The sequence below is a fragment of the Gobio gobio genome (genome assembly GCF_949357685.1).
Source record: "Gobio gobio genome assembly, chromosome: 8".
NCBI lineage: Eukaryota > Metazoa > Chordata > Actinopteri > Cypriniformes > Gobionidae > Gobio > Gobio gobio.
In genome coordinates this window covers 13625194-13650738 of record NC_137114.1, presented here as the reverse complement: position 1 = coordinate 13650738, position 25545 = coordinate 13625194, and the positions used below count along the sequence as shown (strand labels likewise).

Genomic DNA, 25545 nt, shown 5'->3' with positions numbered 1-25545 from the left:
AAAACGAGAGTAATTCATATCAGAACTGTCATTTCCAAATGAACTATTCCTTTGAGTGGGTGATTATTGACCAAATTAAGCTGTAATGTATACCAGACTTGATGCTGACAGTCAATAGTCTGGAGTCTGTTAACCTCAGTAAACAGAACCGTTTTTCTCACTGTGAAGAACATCTCAATAATATGAAGTACCTTTTTACACCAAAAAGAACCGGAAAGGTTCCATGGATGTAAAACCTTCTTCAAGGAACCACAGACGGCAATAAAGAACCGTTATTTTTAAGTGTGTAGATGAATTCGATGAGTGAACTTATATCATAATGCTTTGGGCTTTGAACACTGATCTGGTTCACAAGAGAGTTTAGAAACAGTGGGTATGTCCTGGTCAACTGTGTCCTTGTGTGAAATGTCAAATATCAATGGAAATGCCGCTACGCCAAAACAGTTTGATACCTCCACCAACCTCTAAAACCTTCACAGAGAACTGAAGCAAATGGGCTACATGTATGCAGTGGTTCCTGAAGGGTTGCAGGTCTGTTTCAGGATGGGATAACTGACCATATAGCTCATTGTCTATTTATCATAGCAAATAGCCTTATTTGTAGTCCAGTGCATGTGCTCAAGAGTGTCTCAATACAGTTCTCTTCCTCCACTTACCTGTCCAGTTTCACTGTTTTTAATTGAACTAATAAAACACTGTATTTTTTTAACTGTAAAAACCTGCTAATTGGTTAACAGTAAGTTTCCCTATAAGGGGAAAAACTGTAATACATATAGCCTTACACTGCATGTAATTCTTCAGGTAAAATATTGTTAAATGTACCATTTTGCAAGTAAAAAGTTCAAATAATCTTATAATTTATAGTTTAAAGCTGTCATATTTACCTGTGTGACGGCTCACAATTGATGGTTTTTCATTTTAATAAGTGTTTCTTCGTTTTTTTGTTGATGTTATGTACATTAGCGCTTTATGTTATATCTTATATTGTTAAATTAATGTTTATTGCATTGCTTTAGTGTCATGTGTGCTATCATGATGGTGTTTTGTTTTGTTTTGCACGGGATGCAATAGCTACTGACTGCGTTGAGCCACTGTGATGGTAAATGGCCAATTACATCTAACATAGAATAAAATAAAATAAAAAATCTAAGCAAATTGTACAATGTCCTCCTGTGTCAGCTAATCCATCCAAAACACATGGCTTACCTTGTGCCTTTATCACCCATCGCGAGGATCTGCGTGCGACACGTTCCACAGAAACTCTTCTGCTAGTGGGAAAAAGATGAGAGGGGTTGCCCAAAAAAGAGAGGGAGACAGAGACGATGGAAATCAGGAGGATGGAGAAAAAGACTGAAAGAAAGAGAATTTACTATGCTGCGTTATAGAACCGCTGTCACTTAAGCAGCTCTCCTCGCGGTTTGAGAGCTTTCCAGATGAATCCAATTACAGGAGCATCTCCCAACAGACAAACCCCGCGTTTCCAAATAAAACAGGCAAAACCCGCTGATTCTTCGCTGCCTTCCCGTGCTCTGGGTTAAGAGTCCTTCAGGTGGGGAAAATGCTGTTTGGAAAATCCTAGCGCTTTAGAAGCTTCCGTTTGATATCCACCACACTGCCTGCGCGTCTACCAGAGCTCTCACCCTCCCTTCCGCGCTCTCTCTCTCTCTCTCTCTCTCTCTCTCTCTCTCTCTCCTCCTCTCTGGATGTGTGAGGGTATGTGTGCGGGAGCTGAGGTGAGGTGAGTGGGTGATGATATTCTCCAACGCTGAATAGATATTCTCAGCTCGCCATCACTGTGCACAGGCGACGGATGAAACATGATTTACATCTTGACATTGACATCATTTAAAGTGGTGTCACATTTCAGTTTTAAACTCCACTAAGCAATAAATCAATATTGGACAGGATAAAGCAATCCGCCATCAAGTGGGTTTAAGATGGTTTTATTAATTGAAAAATCATCCCTGATGTTTTAGTGTTTTTTTTCCTGAAAGAGTTGTGACTGGTTTACAGTATCAGTTCAGGAATAAATTAATAGCCTAAATTCGTTTCATACAGGCACCATATTAAAATTTAGATTTCTCAAAAATAAATAACATCAATCAAGATGCTTAAAAGCCAAATATGCTTCAGATATTACACAGCAATAACACATACATTTCCTTTACCTCAGGCTGTTAATTAGTGTTATGACAAAACACTTTAAAATGCATTAATGTTCTAAAATAAATGCTAAAATCATGGTATTTTCCTCAACATTTGGTGTCCCATTACTTTTATTAGACACAAATCCCAAGTTTGTTAACCTAAAATGAACCTAGCAGGAAACATAGCTAGTTTCAAAACACATTAAATGTCTCAAACATTTACATTTCAAACATTTATTAAAGTTACTGTAAGAAAAAAAAATCCAACAAATATTTTCTTTTCAAGCTTATCACCAACTACAAACAACCATGAAACTCTACAAAGTGATACATCTGCAACCCTGTTACAGTGCTTACAACACAGTTACGCATCATTTTACCATTTCATTGTGATGTTCATTTAAAGTAGAACACATTTGAAGGGGTTTAAACTATATCATGGCATGAATGTTGATCTTTCAAGACCTGTTTTCAACCTATAAAGTGCCTATTACAACAAAGACAAGCATGGACTTATTTGCTCGTGTTCTTTACTTTCCTATGTAAACAACTGGTTTATCATCAAACTTATTTTTGCAGTTTTGATTGATACAATATTTTTTTTGGTCACAAAACAACAATAAAATACAATAAAAATACAACAGTGTTTAAAAATGTAAAAAAAAAAATTAGTGTGTTGTTAACTAATATATGCAGCTGTTCTCTTGATAATTGCACACCTTTGAGAACAATCAACATTTGGAAAGGCAGGGTTCTTTAAGTTCACCGCAGTAACAATAACAATTTAAAAAAGAAAAACACTTTCTCCAAACAATACAATAGCTCTTTTCAGGGAAAACAAATACAAAAATCTCTGTTTTTGTAAGACTTGTCTACTAAATATACAACAGTTATTCTCATATAGTCAACGAACCAGAATATCAAACAGATGTTTTCTTATCAACAGATGTTTTCAAATGTTTTTAAGCAGGTCTTGAAAAACATATAAACATTAAGCAATGAGTCATTCAATTTGTCAAGATGTTTTTCATTGCATTGCAACATTATTTTCATGACAATTCAAGTACATCTCCACCTCAATTCTCATGGCATGGTGAAAAATCTCATTTCCATAACCATAATGCATATACAGTATACTGTACGTGTACACGTAAAAGTATTTATAACTAAGTTTTCATTTTAACAACCAGCCTATAATGGTAAAAATCCATATGATACTTTTTTTTATAATCCCCATCAATCATTATCAATCTCTCATAATGCACTGTTCCAGATTTCCCCCTACTCCAACGTTAGAGTAGGGAAACCCCATCCAATGACCGTTGATGATCTGCCTGTTTAGCATAGACACACCCCTGAGTGACAAGCACAGAGACCGCCATTTCGGTTTACTCTTTCTAGAATGCTGTACGGCTAATATGGCTAAAGTTACCACAGTCTCTGACTGTATTCACAGAGACCAGAGCCATGTCAGTAGTTTTATCCCGAAAACGCTCATTACCCTCGAAAACGCACATTTATTAAGCATTGTATAGTCAGGTGACGGGACTTTTTTACATTCCCACACGAGTACCTATACAATACTTGATAGATTAACATGAAGGTAACATGCTAGTCCATGAGTTGAATCAACGCAACTCCACAACAACTAACTTTACATAAATGTATCCACTAACCATTCAAAATGTACAGGTGCAGACGACTACAAGTTATCTTCCTGAGTCTCTCCATCTGATTCCATGGTAAGGATGAGTGAGATTTGCCTGTTTTGTTGTTGACGGAGTATCCGAAGCTCATTTAAAGGCCCCGCCCTCTTCTGGAAGGGGGCGGGGAGCAGCAGCTCATTTGCATTTAAAGGGACACAGACAAAAACGGTGCGTTTTTGCTCGCACCCAAATAGGGGCACATTTGACAAGCTATAATAAATGATCTGGAGGGTATTTTGAGCTGAATCTTCAGACACATTCTGGGGACACCAGAGATTTATATTACATCTTGTGAATTGTGAAAATATAACGTCTTGTTTTCTTTTGATTTTGGGGTGAAAAATGACCTGAACATATTATAACTGTACAATTCAAGGATGTACAGTAAGATCAGTGGTTTCAGTGGGACGTACTAAACCATAGCAACTGGCACATATTCCAGTTTTAGGTTAATAAATATTTGAGACTTTCCATTAAACTCTCTGGTCCAACAGCTGACAAGAGTAAGATGGCCATTAGACTTTCCTCATAATTCCCTATAATTAAGACACGAATGAACGCAGCAGATTGAATCACATGCCGGTCTGTGGATCTCTGATGGCAGTGATTCGGGTCTTCAAAGTCAGTCAGAGCGGTGCGGTGTGATTCTCATCAGAGAGAAGGCCCTTTTAAATGCTAATCTGAGCGCAGTTTAGCAGCGAGCATACTGGGTCTCTATGGCAGCACTAAAGAGTGTGGCGGAGAGCAAGGCTTCCTCTCATTCATTTTTAAAACACGAGTCCCTTTTTATAATAAATTACCAGAGTCAGTCCTGTATAACTGAGCACTTCCCTGAGGCAGTGATTAACAACATAGTGTGGTCTAAATGTCTGAGTGCACTAGTGAAAATGTTTCTATTTAGCATTTTTTTCTGATTCTAATTTGTCTCATTTCAATTTCATAACAAATTCGATTAGCAGCATAATTTGAGTGTAAAAACAGAAAATATGATATTTGGTGGGTCTCCCTTTTGCTTTAATGACCGCAACACTCAAGCTGCATGAACTTTGCGCAAACCAGAAGATCATGTTATTCTGCATATGATAATCATCATCATAATGATAATGGCACAAATTTGCTTCAGTAGATTTCGTTAGTGATTTATATGAATGAGATTATCAAATACATCATAATGATTCAGATTTTCATTGTGGTCAAAGACATCTAAAATATATATATATTACTGTTCAAAAGTTTGGGGTCTGTAAGACCATGGTTGCATTGATTTGATCAAAAACATTAATATTGCGATATATTATTACATTTTAAAAGACGTTTTCTATTTTAATATATTTTAAAAGCAATTTTCAGGTCTTCAGTGATCCTTCAGAAATCATTCTAATATGATGTTTTGCTGCTCAAGAAACATTTATGATTATTATGAATGTTGAAAACAGTTCATATTTTGTGGAAACCACAATATATATATTGTGTGACATTGTGTCATTGTGTGACAATAAACAATGGGCTTTAACCAGGCATTCAAAATAATGTGTCTGTTCTGTGTTTTGGTCTCTAAAAATAGGACTGATATGCGAATACGCTGGGGTCGAGTTTCCACGTATTCAAAAATGTGCCGTCATGTTCTTAAAACTGGTTGGTGCCATTTTGTTCATGTTTCCCTTTGATATCAAATCCCAGAGGCAGAAATATCTGCTGTATGTCGAGAGATCCCAGATTTTAAAGTGGCTGGCAATTATAGTAAGAAGTCAAGCAACAGGAAGGCCTACAAATGCTTCGCCGCGTCCTGCGTCAGTAATTCATTTGTAACAAGGTTTCAAAACAAAACCCAGACAGCTCCGCTCGACAGCCGCCAGCCCCCTGTAACATTAGCACATCTGTTTGTGCTTTTGAATGACACGGCCTCTTAGCAACAAAGACTGTCACAACACTAAGGGGTCGTGCTACTGACGGAGTGCAGAGTGTGAGCTTTTCCCAACAAGGTTGTGTTGTGATGACATCCCTGAGTGCATTTCCAGGAGTGATTCAGTTGATAAGATGGAAAAAGGGAGCCCATGTCTGGTCTCAGATATCACTCCAGAGCACAGCTCGACGGCTCTTGTCCACGCTTACTACGTATTCGCCCGACAACGACCAGGCCACAGCGCTTATTGGAGCACTGCAAAAAGAATTACAGCTTAGAATTCAATTTAAAGGCACAATTAATACAGGGTATCTGCAGGTTTCACCAAGTCAAATTTAAGACTTTTTAAGACCTTTTTAAGACCATTATGAATTAAATTTAAGACCTATATAACGCAATATGCAGAATCACAAAATGACTTGCAAAGCAAATTCATTTATTAAAATTGAACAAAGTATAAGTAAACTTGTACTTCCTCATAGCTCAATCCCATCAGGATTAATATACAATCACATTACCGGTCAAAAGTTTGACAACGGTAAGACTTTTTAATGTTTTTACAGAAGTCTCTTCTGCTCACCAATGCTGCATTTATGTTATTAAAAATACAAAAAATCTGTAATATTGTGACAGTTCTGTTGTGACTTTTCTCTATGTGAATATATAGTAAAGTGTCATTTATTCATGTGATCAAAGCTGAATTTATCATCATTACGCCAGTCTTCAGTGTCACATGACCCTTTACTAATCATTCTCATATGAGGATTTGATGATCAACAAACATTTATGATTATTATCAGTGTTGAAAACAGTTGTGTAAAACTTTTTTTATTGGGTTCTTTGATGAATAGAAAGTTCTAAAGAACAGCATTTATCTGAAATAGAAAGTAAAAAAAAGATTTTTGAAGGATTATGTGACTCTAAAGTCTGGAGTAATGATGCTGAAAATTCAGCTTTGAATCACAGAAATAAACTGCATATTCAAATATAAAAAAAGTTAATAAATGCAGCCTTGGTGAGCAGAAGAGAATTCTTTAAATACCATTCTCAAACTTTTGACCGGTAGAGTGAGAGTGTGAGTGTGTGTGTGTCTGCATGTATGCATATATATATAATAATTTTTTGTGAGATCAAAATTTTCAGAAATGTGCATGTTTTTTTTTTCATAATTAGGATGCCACATTTACCATATCATTATGTCAGATGCACAATAGACACACATGGCAATAAAACAAAGAAAATGCATGAATCTGGTTTGACAATAGGACAAATAAATACAACTTACATATACAGATACAAACAGTGCTTTAGTTTAGGTAGGATACTGTTTGTTTTTCCCCGGTGTTGTTGTTTGATTAATATGAACTACATAGACAGGAGTGGGTATAGGCTAAGCTATATTGGGTTGCTTTCACTTTAAGATATGAGGCGCCACGTAGGATTTAAATCAAACTTCGCTTATCCATACATACATAACACACGTGCATATACACCTATAAATTACTCGCATATACATGTATACTATTGGATGTTCAAAATACATATATGAAGTACACGTGCACACTAATATGAAATCCACACCAATACATATTATGTCAGTAATGAATGCATACACACTTGTGAATAAATTGCATATACAGGGAGTGCAGAATTATTAGGCACGTTGATTTTATGATCATATTTTTTTTCCAGGCACATTTGATCAATTCCAAACCACAGTAATCCTAATAACTACTATTGATTTAGTATTTAATAATGTATAAGTGATATATAATTGTTCATGAAGGCTGGAAATGAAAATCACCTTATATTCAGGTGTGCAGAATTATTAGGCATGTTTTCTTTTACAGATAAATTGAGCCAAAAAAGAGATTTAACTCAGACTGAAAAGTCAAAAAGTATTAAATGCCCATGAGAAGGATGCAATACTAATGCAATACTAGACATTGCAGTTAAGGCATGACCATTGGACAGTGAAATGCTCGTTGGGTCAGCAGGATCTGACAAAAACAGGTGGTGAAGAAAAGACACCTGTTAACTGCAAAAGAATTAAGAGTTAAGGTGAAGAATTAAGGGTGAAACCATCAGGAACCCTTTAGTCTCCAGCGCCACCATTTCTCAGGATCTCAGAGACTTCAGTTAGGTAAAGAATCCTAAAAAATGACCCCCACTAGATAAGAATCATAAGCTGAAGTGTTGTAAAATACATGAAGCCTGCTTTTTTATAGGCTTTATAGGTTTTATAGGTTGAGAGTGACTCTTGAAGGACCAGCACCACATCCTCTAGTACCACTGTTTGAAGAATTCATCTTCCAGAATCTGGCAGTACGTTTTGGGAGTTCATTTTAGTCCATCCTGAAGTCCGTTTTGCAGAGATGGACTAAAAATGAACTCCCAAAACGTACTGCCTGAGTACGTTTTGAACTGAGTTCAGAGTGAGATTTTGGCGACGGCAGCAGGGGTTTGGGTGGGGACGAGGTTCTGATCTGAAAAATGACACTAATTTGTATAAATAAATAAATAATGATATATTTTTTTATTTAATTTAACATTTCTGTGTGTGTGTGTGTGTGTGTGTGTGTGTGTGTGTGTGTGTGTGTGTGTGTGTGTGTGTGTGTGTGTGTGTGTGTGTGCATAGTATTAATTCTTGCATTTCTCTATTTCCAAGAAATATGTCAGGGAAGAGGCAAATTAATAATCCATAATAATTTGAAATATTTCTTTTCAGAATTTACTGTGTTGTAAATATAATTTATTCTGAAGCAATAGTCTCACCAGTGTTCAATCAGCTTTGAGATATTTAAATCTGCATATCTATGATATTTTTACCTTTTTATGAAGTGCATTTTCCCATCATCTTATTAAATATAGGCTATGATCCAGCTTTCATTTTATATTCTTAAATTTGATCTATAAATAAGACACTTAAATTAAATCATTTACACTGAAAAATGTTATGAGATTGTTTTAAATATTTTTGAATATAAAAGTAAGAATATTTTTGAATATACAATTAAGAAATGTTGGAAAGAAAACACTAAACTAAACCACCAGTAGGTGGCAGAATGTAAACGTTGTTGTTGTTGCGGGAATATCTAAATCTTACCCGGATACAGCAATGCTATTTTCTGATTGGCTGTTCGGTAGCTGTATTTTTTATTTGATTGGCTGGTGCGAGGCAGGGACTTCTGAACTCTATGTGGAACTCACTTGATTCCTCTCTAATAGCAGCGCAATTTGGTGGGCATTATCCTGGAAATTTCTCTGCGTGAGAAATACAAGGTGTGGCGTTTGAGCAGGTTGAAATGCGTGTGTGAGAAACAAAGTGCGCAATTCAGTTTCTGATTCTGACTGCAGTTGAGCAGAAGGCGACACATTCGATTCAACTGAATTAGCAATTGATCTTATAATAATAGTGGGCAAAGCAAGCACATTTCGCAAAATGCCAATTGGTTCAGTTGTAGCACGATCCCTCTCCATGATTGCAAAGTTGCAAATGCGGTAAATAGGCAGGTTACTTCCGAGTACACACAAATGACTTCCTTTTACACTGAAATGACTTCCTTTTACACTGAAATGACTTCCTTTTACACTGAAATGCCTTCCGTTTGCACTGAAAAGTTCACGCACATCTACATATGAAATCACTCGCATATACATATATACACAACAAAAGCATGCATCCATGTTTTATTTTGTATGTGTGCGCGAGTGTTTTATGGATGTGTATGCGCGCATCGAGTTTATATGTATGTGCGAGTGTTTATAGGTGTATATGCATGGAAGTTTATATGTATATGCGAGTATTTATAGGTCTATGCGTGCGTCAAGTTTATATGTATATGCAAGTTATTCACAAGTGTGTATGCATTCATTACTAACATAATATGTATTGGTGTGGATTTCATATTAGTGTGCACGTGTATTTCATATATGTATTTTGAACATCCAATAGTATACATGTATATGCGAGTAATTTATAGGTGTATATGCACGTGTGTTATGTATGTATTGATAAGCGAAGTTTGATTTAAATCCTGCGTGGCGCCTCATATTAAGACCTACAGTAATGCACACATTCGGTAGTACACTCGCGCGAGCGCTGACAGGCGGCAAAGAATCCGCAGCCAGTCTGACATCGGTCCGTGTGGCAGTAGCGAATCAGTTCGGGGTTGACATCGCTTTTTAGTGCTATCGGGAATATCATAATTTTATTTGGTCATTATGCGAGATGGCAAGTAAGAAAGATTCGCTTTCACGATCGCGTGAACTGGAAGAACTGGAGAACTGAAGCTGAAGAATAAAATATGTTAGATGTGTCTGTGGTACAATCCAAATGAGCCTCGCCCCAATATCATGAAAGCTGATTGGATGCAATATAAGATGCATGTTGGTCTCATTTGTAGTTGTAAAACAGCGAACTATAGTTGGACTAGCGAAAGAACGAACAACAACACACACACACACACACACACACTCAATGAGCAAGAGGTAGCGTTACATGGACGTAGGAAAATTAATTAATAAATCTTAAATTATTTAAGACCTAGAACTCAATACTTCAGCGAATTTAAGGCTTTTTAAAGCCTAGAATTTTGATTTTGAAATTTAAAGACATTTAAGACTTTTTAAGATCCCGCGGGTACCTTGTTAATAGAGATAATTCACCACATCCCATAAAAAGTTGAATTATTGACACAAAAACCACAGTAAAAGTGGTCTATACAACTAAAGTTTGTATTCTAATGTTTCTAAAACCATACTAAATACCAAGATATAGCTATGTGTGAGGAACAGACAGACATTTAAGTTCATATTTGCAGAAAAATCTTTCTTTAAAACCTGTCACACTTTAGGGATCATTTAGCCATGATTACAAATTTTGACAATGACAGCTTTTTTTAGAGTGACTTACCAAAAATAAAGAAGAAAAACTAATCTTGTACTATGGTGTAACTCGCTAAATTTCACAGACGAAAAAAAAACCCCACCCTTGTCAATTGTCAATAGTGTAAGCGATGTATAAAGCACAACTCACTCTCAAGTCACTTTCAAATCAAGCAGCTTTATATTGGTCAGAACAGCGAATTCACATGACCAACTTGAACATGAGCAAAATCTGCATGGGGAACTTTTTCGCCTGTATGACTAATTTGCCTGGGAAATTTTGCCAAGCTTGGTAATTGTGGCTGCACCTTAAATACCATGCATCGCTGGTGAAACTTTATGCATAATAATATATTAACAACCGGCATTCAAACCACATGGTTCAACAGTAAAGAACAGTCATCAATGACATCAAGTAATTAATTGCTAATATATATATATATATATATATATATATATATATATATATACACACACCGATCAGATCAGGCATAAAATTATGAACGTGAAGTGAATAAAACTGATTATGTCTTCATCACAGCACCTGTTAGTGGGTGGGATTTATTAGGCAGCAAGTGAACATTTTGTCCTCAAAGTTGATTTGTTAGAAGCAGGAAAATGGGCAAGCGTAAGGATTTGAGCGAGTTTGACAAGGGCCAAATTGTGATGGTTAGACGACTGGGTCCGAACATCTCCAAAACTGCAGCTCTTGTGGGGTGTTCCCGGTCTGCAGTGGTCAGTCTCTATCAAAAGTGCTCCAAGGAAGGATTGATGCACGTGGGCGAAGGCTGGTTCTCAATTATCAAGCACCTGTGGAATGTGCTGAACCAACAAGTCCGATCCATGGAGGATCCACCTCACAAATTACAGGACAGAACATTTTTGTGCCAGATACCACAGCACACCTTCAGGGGTCTAGTGGAGTCCATGCCTCGACGGATCAGGGCTGTTTTGGCAGCAAAAACGGGACCAACACAATATTAGGAAGGTGGTCATAATGTTATGCCTGATCGGTGTATATATATATATATATATATATATATATATATATATATATATATATATATATATATATATATATATATATATATATATATATATATATATATATATATATATATATATATATTATATTATATTATATTATATTATATTATATATATATATATATATATATATTATATTATATATATATATATATATATATATATATTATATATATATATATATATATATATATATATATATATATATATATATATATATATATATATATATATATATATATATATATATATAAAGTATATGGAATGACATGTATAGATTGTACCACATTAGTTTGCTTATTTTACTCAAGAGCATGATCTAAGTCTAGATGTCATACTAACAAGAAACTATGTTTCTAACCACAGGTCTAGAGCTGAATTTCGAACCACACAATATTGCAATGCTGTTTGTGAATGTTCGTTGGGACTAAGGTTTGGGGAAACTTTGGTTTCTGACTCAGTGAACTATGTTGGTAATGACAGAAGTTACGATCAAAGTTCGTCAACAATACTCTTTAAAAAAAAAAAAAAGTATTGTTGATTAGTTGACCGTGGTGGTCCCTCTCTGAGTTACCTGTGCATGTCTGGAAGCCGTTTTTCTAGGTTTCCTGTGTTCACATTCCATATGTACACGGCACCATCCGCAGAGCCAGCTGCCAGGAAACTGCCATCTGGACTGAAGGAGAGAGAAAACACACAATTGAGACTGATGACTACAGACTGATTCACATTACTCTGGAAATTATTCTCTCTTGTCGTATAGATCCCTCAGGCAAGTGATCTGATATCAAATTCACTGAAATGTCAGGAACCTATACATATCCAAAGTCTGTTCCTAGACCAAGTGAAACTCTTTCCAAGACTGCACTTTAAGGCATAGTAGCTTTTTTAGTTTAGTTTTAGACAAATTAGACATATCGAATTAGACAGAGTGTGTGATAACAATACAAAAAATAATAATAATAATAAATAAGATGGTGGACAGAATCTATGAGAATTAGTTGAGTCCAATGTAGAGTGTTTCAAATCAGTTGAGGCTCCATTTCAGACAGAATGATGTCTTAGAATATAGCTGCCTATGTAAGAGCCATAAACTGTAGCCAATAACCATCTGGACACAATTTTCAACGCTTTTACTCTATTCCACAACACTGAATCTGAAATGAATCAATGGACTTCAAAAAGGTACTGTAAGCGACTTCAGCTTAGCTAACTTCTGCTAGACTGCACTACACCACCTTCTCTCCAAAGCCCTGCCCTCCAAAGACATGTCAGCCAATCCCAAAAGCACAAAAATACTAACCAGCGAAGAACATTTCTGATTGGCTAGTTCTAGGGCTGTTTCTCAATTCCAAGAATGCAAAGAATGCACTTGACAGGCGATCTTGAAATAACGAAATCGGAAGTAGTTGAAATTTAAAAAATGTGACGATACCAACATTTCCCTCTAGAATTTTGCTGAACAGATTCTTAAAGACCTCTGATTGGCCGTTCACATGCTCAACATATATGTCTTGTGATTGGCTACAATGATCGACGCTTCTAAAACGTGTGTTTCTCTCAGGAATCAGCATCTAATTACAACACGCTTTTGAAGCATTGATTATTGTAGCCAATCACAGAGAAATATGTTGTTGAGTGCGTTAATACATTGGCCAATCAGAGGTATTTTAACAATCCGTTCAACAGCACTCAAAATGCAAGAGGGAAATGCTGGTATCGTCACATTTTTTTAAAATTTCAATATGAACTTGGTACTGAAGTCGGTACTTAAAGTAACAACTTTAAAACATTTTCAGTATAGTTAGATATGCTTTTTGCAACAATTAGCTTGAGTGAAATACACTGTTTTCTAATGGCAATGGGCAGCCTAACAGAAAAGTGTTGGCCAATGGGGAAGATGTTGAGTTATATGCCTGGCACAAGGGGAAAATGTTGCAGGGTGAAGGTGTTGATGATAAAGTGACTATTATGTTCCTGCTTGTGGCTCTCGCTCCCCTTTCAAATGTTGGTGCCAGATCTAGCCATAAAAAAGCCACAGTGCGTTCTGGCCTTACTGTCTCCATGGAAACAGTGTGTATATGTCTATGCGGGGAGGTGCTAAAAAGACTCATCTCATCTCACATCATATGGATCGTGTTGCATTTACTTTCTAACAATGCTGAGAAAATTGCAGGGTCAGGCTGTGCATGAGGAAAGAGGCTGCAAAAGCTCTAGGATTATCGAAAATACATCTGTAACAGAGCATACCATTTTTAGGCTAGAAGAACACAACAATTTTGGCAATTGTTGCAATCTAAAGAGCAAAATAATAAATCATATTTTGCATAAAGAATGTGAAATATAAACAGTTAGGTTTCAGATGTAAAAATAAATCCAGAGAAAACCTGATTTGTAGCTTCTGGAGGAGCTGCAAGCCAGTGTGATTTCTCCTTTGCATAATTGAAGAACTACACTAGCCATAATTCTAAAGACAGATCCACCAATCAGTGAAGTCGCTGTTACCATGGATATGGAATTTGGGATCAAAATGCTCTATTGCAAGTGTCCACTCGTTGCAGGAGTCTCCTTACACTCTAAAACAAATTTTATGTGTTTACGTTTCAATATTTTGCAATAAAATTTAAATATATTTCATTTTATATCAATATATCGAAAAAAGCAAAGCATTTTTACATTGCAGTACTCTTTTTATTAATTATTACTTTATTCATTAATTATTTGAATCCCTATAGATAAAATTTATTTGAAAAATTTGTGTCTGTTGTATTAGTGTATTTTAGTATCACTGATATACTTTTATAGTTTTTGTTAATATTTTAAATTTTATTTACATTTTTTCAGTTTAATTTCAAAGTTTTTGTAATTTTTTGTGTGGTTTTGTCCTTTTATTAGACATACTACGGAAAATGCATGACCCATAAGGATGTGAAGTATGCACAAGCACAAACCCTTTGACCTAAAGGAACTGAATAACCCAGAGGGACTCAAGCCTGGGGTCAAATCAATTCAATAGCACCATCATAAATGTGTGTGGAAAGGGCCAGCCTGCCACAACACAAACAAACAATAAATAAAAGTCCCAAGAGACACACACTCCTTTTCTACGGAGTGGGTCCTGTTACCTGGGGACGAAGCCACTGTCTGTCCCACAGATATAGAGACACATAATTTAGGACACCTCCCAAGAGGTAGCCCTCTTGGCCTCGAAAGCAGACCAGTAACTGCGCAACAAGCCTGAGCGGTCAACGTAAATCCTCAAAGCCCCTACTGGACACAAAAGATGAAGCCTTCTTTGCTCCGGCAAGTCAAACGGCAAAGAAGAAAAAGCTTGAAGGACAATAGGATGGATGGTTGAAAACGGCACCTTTGAAATTTATCTTGGCCTCAGGTGCAATATAACTATAACCAGTCCAGGGCGAATTCTAGGCAGGACTGCTAAATCTCCTACCCTTTTAAGCAAAGTTAACGAGAGTAAAAGAGCTACCTTGAGAGTCAGAAACTTTTCTGAGGCCAACTGTAAGGCCTCAAAGGGGGTCTATGATAATCCTCCCAGGACTATGGAAAGATACATGGAATGAACTTGCAATCTGCAGATAGGCCTTAGCCATCTGGCACCACAAAGGAAACGATATATAAGGGTATGCCTCCCCACAGAAGCTCCATCTATGTGGTAGTGGTAAGCAGAAATAGCAGCCATGAACACTTACAAAAGTAGAAGGGGATAACACCGCTGAGAGGCGCTCCTGCAAGAACTCCAGCACTGAAACAACTGGGCAGTCCTGGCTCTGTACGGTGGTGCATACCTTGACTCAAAGAGATGCCACTTCAGGGCATAAAGTTTCCTAGTGGAGGGAGCTTTAGCATTTAGGGTGGTCTTAACCATCCTAGAGACTGGAATTTATGAGCTGGTACCCCTCAGGGGCCAGACCCACAGCTTCCACATCTTGGGGCAGGGGTGAAATATCATGGATCTCCCAAGCAGAGACCACGTCTCCACCATGGCATTCCAGCCCTTATGGTGCTGGAGGTGTTGGGGCAAACCAGAGGGGACAGTGGGTCTTCTCTTCTGAGGCTTCCGCTCTGTCGAACCTCTGCCAAATTAATTCCACCACCTTGGGATGGAGTCTCCATTCTCCGGACCTCAGCCTCAACAGGATGGCTGTTCCCACATTTGGAAGTACTGAAATGTTGACTACCCTCAGGGATAGCAGTCTGCTTTGAGAACAGAGCAGGATCTGCTGCACCAACCTAAACGGGGGACACAAATGCAGTCCGCCCTGTTGATTTATGGAAGATCCTCCTGACGTTCTGTCCGCACCAACACGTGGTAGCCCCTCAGGTCTGGGAGAAAGTACCTGAGAGCCAGAAATACAGCCTTCATCACTAAGCAATTAATGTGCAAAAACCCCTTGGGCTGGGTGACCATCCAGAATGGCACCTCAACCTCTAAGGGAGACATAGTAGTCACTGTCTTGCGATGACAACATGCACCCAGTGGGAACCGGCGAAGGCCTCTGCGTGTTACCTTTATCTTCAACGGGTGGAACCTGCTTTTTAGCAAGAACTGCACAGCAGCCCCAAAGGTATCATGTTGGTGACTGCTACCATAAGACCCAACAGTCTTTAGCATTGCTGGACAGAAATTCAAAGAAAGGGGAATATGTTCTATGGCCCCTTTTACTAAAAGATATGTAACTTCTGTTTCAATAATGGAACCTGCTCGTGCTTCACCATAGTGGGGAGCACACAATTGAAATTAAAACGAAGAAAGTAAAATTTCTGTTACCTTTTTTATTGTTAAAACCCCAGGAATCCCACGCTGCCAAATGTAGTGAAAGAGGAATCAGTTTCTTGATTTCGATTCGTGAGGGGGTTTATTGGTTCGGGCCCTGAAACAGCACGCTGGCAGGAAACCAGCAAACTTTGTTAAGAGAGAATTTGTTGATAAAGGAGTGCCCAACTTCCTTGAGGGGGCAAACCCTGCTGAAAAATCCAGCATAAGCTAACATGAAGTCCAGGCTAATTTATACTGGTTAAGAGTTGGTATAGTGTTGGTATAGCTGGTGGACCAGCATAGTCATGCTGTTCAGCATAGTCATGAAGTCGGACGCCACACACCGATAGCCATGCTGAGTGGAGATTGGACAGAAATCCTGCCGGAGACTGTCACCCCCGGTAACACCAGAGGTGGCGGGGTAAGCAGTCCCTGAAGGGCTTTGAGGAAGAGATAAGGCCCGATATAGTGGCGCCATAATCTCTTCACTGAGGGGGCACATCCTGAGGCCACAGCTATCATGGCTTCTGTTTCTTAGCCATTGTAATGATTTATGCTTGAAATGGGCACCATAAATGTAAGGATTTGGTCTTTTTGGGCACTAAATTAATATTGTGAGTCTGTTCTCGCATCAATTAAGTTGAGTGTGAGAGTGTCAGATGATTCCTTCCTATATTATAGGGCACCAGCCAGGAATTTCACCTTGACAGTAAAGAACAGTCAAAGATTTTTTGAATAAATAGGAATTGTATAAATTGTCATCTGACCAATCTGAAGGATTTGTGAGATATTGTTAACTTGTAAGGCCTCTTTACTATATTACCAACACAAGGAAGACAAGTGTAATAAAATGGGTTTTATTAACCAACAACTAACAACTACTAAATTAACACAATGAGTGGATAAAGTGCATAAGATGGGTAAATGCAAGTGATTGAGTTGGATGTTACTATGGCAGTTACACATTATCTTATGGAAAGATAAACTGTGTTTTTTATAGGCTAATAAGCTGCGTCTGATGACAATGCTATGGAGAACAAATTTCGTCATACACTGCGGCATACTGACAAATGTCTTTCCTAATGTGAAACTCTCTGTGCACACTTGAGACCGTGGTGTATAGTCCAGGTCCAGGCTATAAAACCTGATAAATGTGTGCAGGGAAGACCAGCCTGTAGCATCACACACTTCTTGGAGGGAAACTCCTGACAGTAAAACTTTCGAAGCCGCCATAATCTTGCTAGAGTGGGCTCTCACAACCAAAGGAAAAGGCAGGTCACACACCTTGTAAGCTGTAAAGATAGCCTCAACAATTTACTGATTGTCTGCTTAGAAACTGAGGAACCCCACCTGAGTTAACTGAGTAGTCTGTAAACTTAAGTCTCAAGGGCCCTAACTGGGCACAGCAAATTAAGCTTATCTTGGTCCGCCGACATGAAAGGAGGAGGATGAAAGGCCTGCAAAATGGTTGAATGTGCTATGTTTGTTGGTACCTTAGGCACGTAACACCTTTCCGGTGCAAATTCTTGGCAGGAGGAGGCAACTGACAGGACCTGCTAGTCTCCTACCCTCTTAAGGGAAGTAATAGCCAAGAGAAAATCCATCTTTAGAGTGAGGAACTTCTTCAAAACGGAGTCCAAGGGCTCAAAGCATGCCAGGGACAACCCTTCAAGAACCACAGCCAGATCCCAGGTCAGAACTCTTACATGAGCTGCAGGCCTCAACCTCAAAGTGCCATGAAGGAAACAAGTTAAGTGGCGTCTTCCCCAAAGACAGATGGTGTGTGGAAGGCAGCTATGGCTATCATGTAGTCCTTAAGCGTGGAAGCAATCTTGAAGGAACTCCAGCACTGAAGCCACAGGGCAGTTAACTGGGTCCAACTGTTCTCTGCAACATAAAGTGAATACTCTCTACTTTTAGGTGTAAAGTTATCTTGTGGAGGGAGCTCTAAAGTTTATTATGGTCTCAACAAACTCAGAATTGTTCTCACTCAGGGGCCAAACCCACAGTTTTCACATGTCCGGGGGTGATAGATTGTGCCCCTGACTTTCGACAGAGGTCCCTCCTTAAAGGAATCTCCCAAGAAGAGCCGTCCAGGAGAGATATTAGGTCTGTAAATCACACTTGGGCCAGCAAGAAGGGGGCTACTAGGAGTAGATGCACTCCGTCCTGCCGAACCCTCTCTAGAACTCCTGGCAATTTATGTGCCACGAGAGATGATGACCTCTCTAGTGACCTTGAGTAGAGCAGCCGTTTAGGACTACACCCCAGCCTTTGAAGGAAGTGTCTGTCATAATCACTTTGACAACCACAGCACAACTGTTTTCAACATTTATAATAAGAAGAAATGTTTATTGAGCAGCAAATCAGCATATTAGAATGAAGGATCATGTGACACTGAAGACTAATAAGTAGAAGTAATAATGCCGAAAATTCAGCTTTGTACCAAAGAAATAAATTACATTCTAAAATGTTCAAACAGAAACCAGTCATTTTAAATTGTAATAATATTTCACAATATTACTGTTTTATTGTATTTTTTTAATCAAAAAACACAAATATACACAAACATTTGGGGTTATATATATATATATATATATATGTATATATATATATATATATATATATATATATATATATATATATATATATATATATATATATATATATACACATATATATATATATATATAACCCCAAATGTGTGAACTGTAGTGTAATTAAATAATAATATAATTAATACAATTATATATTTTTATCTTAGATTACAATAATTATAGTAAAATAGGCTTAATTTTCATGTAAAAAAAGTCTTATAAAATGTATATATTTTTTAATTTTCATTTTGAGGTGAAATATGACTTGCACAGGTTTTGTGAGATTCACTTGAAAAAATTATGCAACACCACAACAAATCCAGATTTTTCCCTGAGACAAATTAAGATGCGACTCCTGCTGAAACTAGAAAGTGACAAGAGTAATAAATGAAATCCATCCCACTTGCTATCTTTACTCAGAGGGTCAGAGTCTTTCCCAGTTCATTACAGTAACAGGATTGGATTTTCCATCTAAGTGTAAATTCGCATGAGCTCTCCAAAGACTAAGAAAAAAAGTCAGGGTTGTGTAGATGCCAGAAGCACTCAACAGCACAGCGGTACGTTTCAGGGGTTGTAAGCATCACAACGCATGCCATCTCGAATGAGACGTAGCACATACATGTTCTATTACTGTGCAGACAGTGGTCTGCAAACTCCATATTGATGGATGGCTAGCGACGGCTCATTTTGTCCCGTTTGATTTCACTCACCTGAAGATGGCCTTGGTGCTGTCACTTCCACATTTGAAGCCCTCTGCCCTGAAACAACAGATACAAGCAAAAAAAGACTGTATTCTGTATTCTGTAAATTGAACAACAAAGCAAATCACGAATAAAGCTCATTCAGCTGAATATTATTATTTTTTTAGATGCTTCGGGCCATGTTCTGTATATATAACTAGTATCCTTGTAATTGCATGTTGACTTGCTTTAAAACAAAAGATAATGCTGAAAGGACTGTGGCAGCCACAGTTGTCAAGTCAAATCAAGTCACCTTTATTTCTATAGCGCTTTTCACAACACAGATTGCTTCAAAGCAGCTTTACAGTGAAGATAGGAAATTCATTTTGTTTTAGATGAAAAGCTAAAGTAAGTTTTTGATTGATTAATTTCTGTTGTAAAAACGGATTTCAAAATGTAAAAACGCATGTAAAAAAAAATATTGCACAAAATGAAAACAATAATGTAAATATTATGTGTGAATCAAAAGATTAAAAGCGCATAAAAAAAGTGTGTTTTGGTCATTATTTAGACTTTTTAAAAAATCAAATTTCAGCTTTTTATCTCATAATTAGGACTTATAATCATATTTTAGATTTTTAAGTCATAATTTTTACTTTAAATACAAAATTTTTAATTTGTATTTCAACTGTTCATCTCACAATGACTTAGCATGTCATATTTTTGACATTTTATCTAATAATGAGGACTTTTAAAATCATATTTTCAACATTTTATCTTATAATTATGACTTAGCATGTCATATTCTTGACATTTTATCTCACTATTATGACTTTTAAAATCATATTTTCAACATTTTATCTCACTATTATGACTTTATGATAATTTAAATGAGCTGATCAGTAATATAGTTGAATATTTAGTGTCCCCAACTGAGCAAGCCAATTGTACCAGAGTACTGAATATTCATTGATGCTTTAAATAACCAGTAAACCAAAAACCAGTAAACATTCTGAGCCTATTTCAAAGTAATTGCATTGCCTTAAAAAAAGAAGATAGTTTCTAAGTCCATTATTTAAAAAGATCAAAATCATTCTCATTGTAATTCATTACAAAAGCTGAATTTGTTCATCTGTTTTTAGAAGTCATTTCATAATATTATCATATATACACTACTGTTGAAAATATTTTTTTTGATCAAAAACTGTAATATGAAATATTATTCCAATTTAAAATAACTGTTTTCTTTTTTAATATATTTTAAAATGTAATTTAGTCCTATTTTTAGTTAATTTTTAACCCTGAAAAAAAAAAAAACATTGGTTCTGTGTGTGGTAGGCAGTTACAAAAATACACTGCCACCCGTGCATAACCTCATCTCAGATGTGTGTTTCTACCTGAAGGCCACCCTGTCGTTACTCTTTCTCAGGTCAACCAGCTGCAAGATGTCGTCCCTGGAGCAGCTGAGCAACTGCCTGTGGTTAGGGCAGAGGTCCAATGACGTCCCTCTGCCTTGAAGAGGCACTTCCTGTGTGCACGTCGCTGCCCTATGGAATACAGACATGGACTCATCAACCAGATTTCATTTTGCCGGTGTATTTTGGTGTAATATATCATTAAAACAGGTCAACATAATTAAATTATTGTTTTATAACCATTTATTTGATTATAGTTCAGCTCATAAGTAAGCATACCACTTCCAGAATATGCATGATGTTAATAATATCAATATTAGGGATCATACATATTGCATGTTATTTTTTATTAATGACCTGAATAAATTGTATCACATAAATTATAAATCAATAATAACTGAATTCACACAAATGAATCAGTTCAAAAGTTGACATACCCTTGACAAGCAAGTACAATTTACCCTGATCACCCAATTCAAAAAGTTTAGTTACATCCACCGACTCTTAATGCATATTCTGCAGGGTATGTAAACTTATGAGGAGAACTGTACTTGTATGTATTTAGGGCTGGAAAAATATTGCATTTATTTCCATTATTATTTCCATATATTACCATTTGCGGTTTCACATTTTAAAAATAAGTAGCTTATGCCTTCAAATAAAAATTTGTTATATTTTTAATGTTCTGTAAGATTCAGCCACGGAATAAAAATTTTAAAGATAATTGCAATTTTTTATCTCACAATTTTGACTTGTTTCACAGTCAGGGCTTAGATTAATCCAGGATTAGGCCTTAGTTCAATTAGGGCATTTAAGTAGCTTTTATAAATGTGCCTTCAAAGAACATTAATGGTGTGCATCTTGAGACAAAACAATGGCACTGACATATTTGAAGATGTATCAGTGCAAGTTGCTTTTCAGCTCAAACATGTATTTTAGTCTGGGACTAGCCTTAAACCTTGCCTGTGAAACCGGGGGAAAATCTCACAATTCTGACTTCTTTTCTCATAATTGCAAGTAATAAAGTCCAATTCTGAGGAAAAAAAGATTGACTCTCAATTCTGACTTTATAACTCGCGATTTGTCAGATTAAAAAAAATAGTCAAGTCAAGTCAAGTCAACTTTATTTATATAGCGCTTTTAACAATGTAGATTGTTTCAAAGCAGCTTTACAGTGTTAAACAGGAAAATAATGCAGCATAATTTTATTCAGTTGTATAGCCATTCTGGAAAAATTTAAAGTATCATACAGTGACAGTGTGGGCTTTAGATCAATAATTTGATCAGTAATTTAGTTTAAATGGTTAATTTAGTTTATTATTTAGATGTATTTCGATGTTTAGTTGAAAAATTTAGTATACCCAATTACATTAGTTCTTTTTTATTCAGTGGCGAAAACCAGCTTCCATACTATTTGACGTTAAAAAAACGCAATTAATGCTGCCTTCCTGTGCTATCAGAAATGTCATAATTCCCACTTCAGAAGTCATGATTACGAGCTTGTTGCCTTCAAGTCGTCAGAATGAACAGGAATAATGGAGGACACCAGGTTTATTATATTTACTTGGCTTGCTGCTGATTCTGTAATGTCAGGCTATTTTCACTGTATATAAAACGTGTAAATATGCACTACATTAAATGACAAGACGATCTAGCTGTGGTAGAAAAACGAATAAATCATACCTGCCACAGCAGTAGTTCTCCCCGCCACCATGTTTAAAGTTTATGGCCATCTCAGGAATTTGTGTATCAAAATTATTTCCTAACTTCCCGTTAGCAAACAATACATAAGAGGGCATTCATGTGCAATTTTAACCTATGAAACTCGTATTTATGATCATTCTGATAGCACGTGAAGACAGCATAACGCAGCATCTTTTTTCAATTCGTAAAGCAGCTATTTTCTTTTCACTTAAATTAAAAGTTATGATATTTTTGATGTTCTGTAATTGTTAATTAATGACAAATAAAAACAATCTCATAATTTTCAGTTTAGGCTTGGCTTTCGACTATACTGTAAATGTAAAATGTTTATAATTACTCATTCTATCTCTAGTAAAAAAGCATCATTAGAAGCAACAGTATCTGTCACGCGTTTGGTTTATTTGTTCATGTTTAGAGTTTGTTTTGATCCGTTTCTCTGTGTCCAGGGGTTCGTTCTTCGTACGTCGCTTAATACATCCGAGATGATTCGACAGATCCCAGATCTTCTAATCATGATAATTGATCTCTGGCTAATTTGGTTCTTCAAACAAATTTGCGGATTGGATTAAAATATCTGGATTGAGTTATCTGAGATTACTGCGCGTTCTTGTGTTCCCTGAAGAGGGCAGATGCATCAATACTATAAACCACGATCAGCAATGCAGCGATTGGCTGGTGTCAAGACAGCAACGTAATGACTTCATATAATTAAAAAAAAACACCTGGCAAAAACCTTGACAAATTAAAAAAATTAAAAACACAAATTTCTGAACCTTTATGAGGAAACAGCCAAATGACCAAACCAACATAAAAATATTAAATATGCACTGTTTTTTTTTTCAACATTATTCCCAATTATTTATATTCACGATTTTATAGTATTTGTACACCCTTTACATTTTTATGTCAATGTTGTAATTAGCAATTCATTTAATTTTGAATTTTATTTGAAGCAGATTTGTTACAAGACAGTATTAATTAAGTTAAGTTTCTTAAGGGTCAAGATCAAGTTCTCTGCATCTCCTGCGCTGCATCAACCCATCCCATAATATCCGTCATCACTCAAATTAATGCACGGCTCAGAGTAACTGTACATGTGTGTAAGACTTCGATAACATTATAAAGTAATTATTCCATCACAAATAAATGTCTCAATCAAGTGGCTGTGTCTATAGTATTATACACAATATTATAACATTATTTTCAAATACATTTTTATATTATTATTATTATTATTATTAGTATTAGTATTATTGCCCCTGGTTCAGTAAAGAACTCTTGTAATAAAGTAGCAGTGGCTGGGACAGATTTTAAGTATCACCTCAAGATGCAATCTAATCCTGTTTTCATGAAATAAGCTGCTCCCAAGCTTACGGATCTGTTGCTATGACAGCAAGTCCAGGATGAGCGTCGAAGAGCCAAACAATCCAAAATCACGCCAAAACGTCAACAATCAAATCCAGCTCACTGAGTTAGCGACGTACGAAGAACGGGCCCCAGTTCATGTTTGTATTTCCTAGTTAATCTTCCAGTCTATTAATTGGTTCGGTTCTCCTCCATTCTCTCCCTGTTTGTCTCTATGCTTTCAAGTTGACTGTTAGTTCTGTTCAGGTGTGTCTAGTCAATTAGCTCCTCAGTTCTCTGTCTATTTATGTGATTTGTCCTGTTCAGTTCTCTGTCTATTTAAGCCCTGTGTTTTGTCCTGTCGGCGTCGCTGTATGCTTGGTTGTTCTGTTCTTGGCGTATCCCTGAGTGTTTCGTTTCTTTACGTTCTTGGAAAAGAAAGTTAAACAGCTGCAAGCAGATTCTCTTTCTCCATGTCTCTGCAACCCAGTCGCTGACTAATTATAAAAAATATATATATACTAATTAGTTACTAATCACAACATTAACGTGTCTGAGATGTAAGCAATTGAATAGTTTTTACTCTTAACATGGCCATAAAATGCATCACGAAATACTCAAGTGTTACCTAGAAGTGATGCAAAGTCTGATTCATTTCCGCGAACCGGTTCTTTTCGGACAGTTCGGCTCAATGAACCGGTTCAAAAAGCCGAATCATAGGTTCCTGACGTCATCATGCAATGATGTCACTTTTTTATGCATTTCTCAGTGTCATATCAAGGAAACATTCAAATAAAGTAATCTGTGTCGATGCATATTGAACCAATCGAATAAAGTTATTTGCGTGAGTGAATTTTGCTGATTATTGCCTTTCATTCACTTAAAGCTACACTGTGTAACTTTTTTAGTTTGTTCTTAGCTAAAAACACTTAGTTCTTTCAAAAATATATGTGCTCATTAATGTATATTTACTTCTTTCAAGTAATAAAGTATTCTCGTAAGTTTATAATATGCCATTGAAAATACATACGGGTGAGGGGTTCGAATACGGGTCGCCATGTTGCTCCTCCATCTTGAAAGTACATTAGCCAAAGAGGGACATACCCGTAAATTCCAGCTTCGCCTTTGGCGTTTTAACACTCGATGGCACCGTGTCGAATGTGGACGAGGTCGAACTGGAAGCCATATTAATCTTGGACTAAATCGGCCACCGTAGGAGTTAAAACGAAATCGGAATTGAGAGGAAGAGAAACTAATATTCACTGGATGGTCATATAGCTTTTAACCGCTAGATGGGGGAAAATATCACAAAGTGTAGCTTTAAGTTAACGGTGTTTGT

The 25545-nt window shown here is 36.7% G+C and overlaps 2 protein-coding genes across 6 annotated transcripts in view; both read right to left on the bottom strand.

Annotated features, from left to right (window-relative positions):
* The window catches only part of arrb1 (arrestin, beta 1), a 56054-nt gene extending 54428 nt beyond the window's left edge, over positions 1-1626 (bottom strand). The window contains exons 1-2 of one of the 2 annotated variants that reach the window (XM_079822955.1): positions 1371-1626; positions 1207-1268 (exon numbers count right to left, since the gene is read on the bottom strand). In XM_079822955.1, the coding sequence (XP_079679081.1) occupies positions 1207-1226 (20 nt within the window). In that variant the 5' untranslated portion in view covers positions 1227-1268; positions 1371-1626. The remainder of the gene's footprint in view (positions 1-1206; positions 1269-1370) is intronic. The other variant, XM_079822954.1, reaches the window with a different exon arrangement.
* A 635-nt stretch (positions 1627-2261) lies between these two features.
* Positions 2262-25545, bottom strand: part of atg16l2 (ATG16 autophagy related 16-like 2) — a 63433-nt gene continuing 40149 nt past the window's right edge. For 3 of the 4 annotated variants that reach the window (XM_079824646.1, XM_079824648.1, XM_079824649.1), the window contains 4 exons: positions 21141-21290; positions 19774-19821; positions 12264-12365; positions 2369-6011 (listed from right to left, as the gene is read on the bottom strand). In XM_079824646.1, coding sequence (XP_079680772.1) covers positions 5918-6011; positions 12264-12365; positions 19774-19821; positions 21141-21290 — 394 coding nt within the window. In that variant the 3' untranslated portion in view covers positions 2369-5917. Of the gene's footprint in view, positions 6012-12263; positions 12366-19773; positions 19822-21140; positions 21291-25545 lie in introns of all 4 variants that reach the window. The other variant, XM_079824647.1, reaches the window with a different exon arrangement.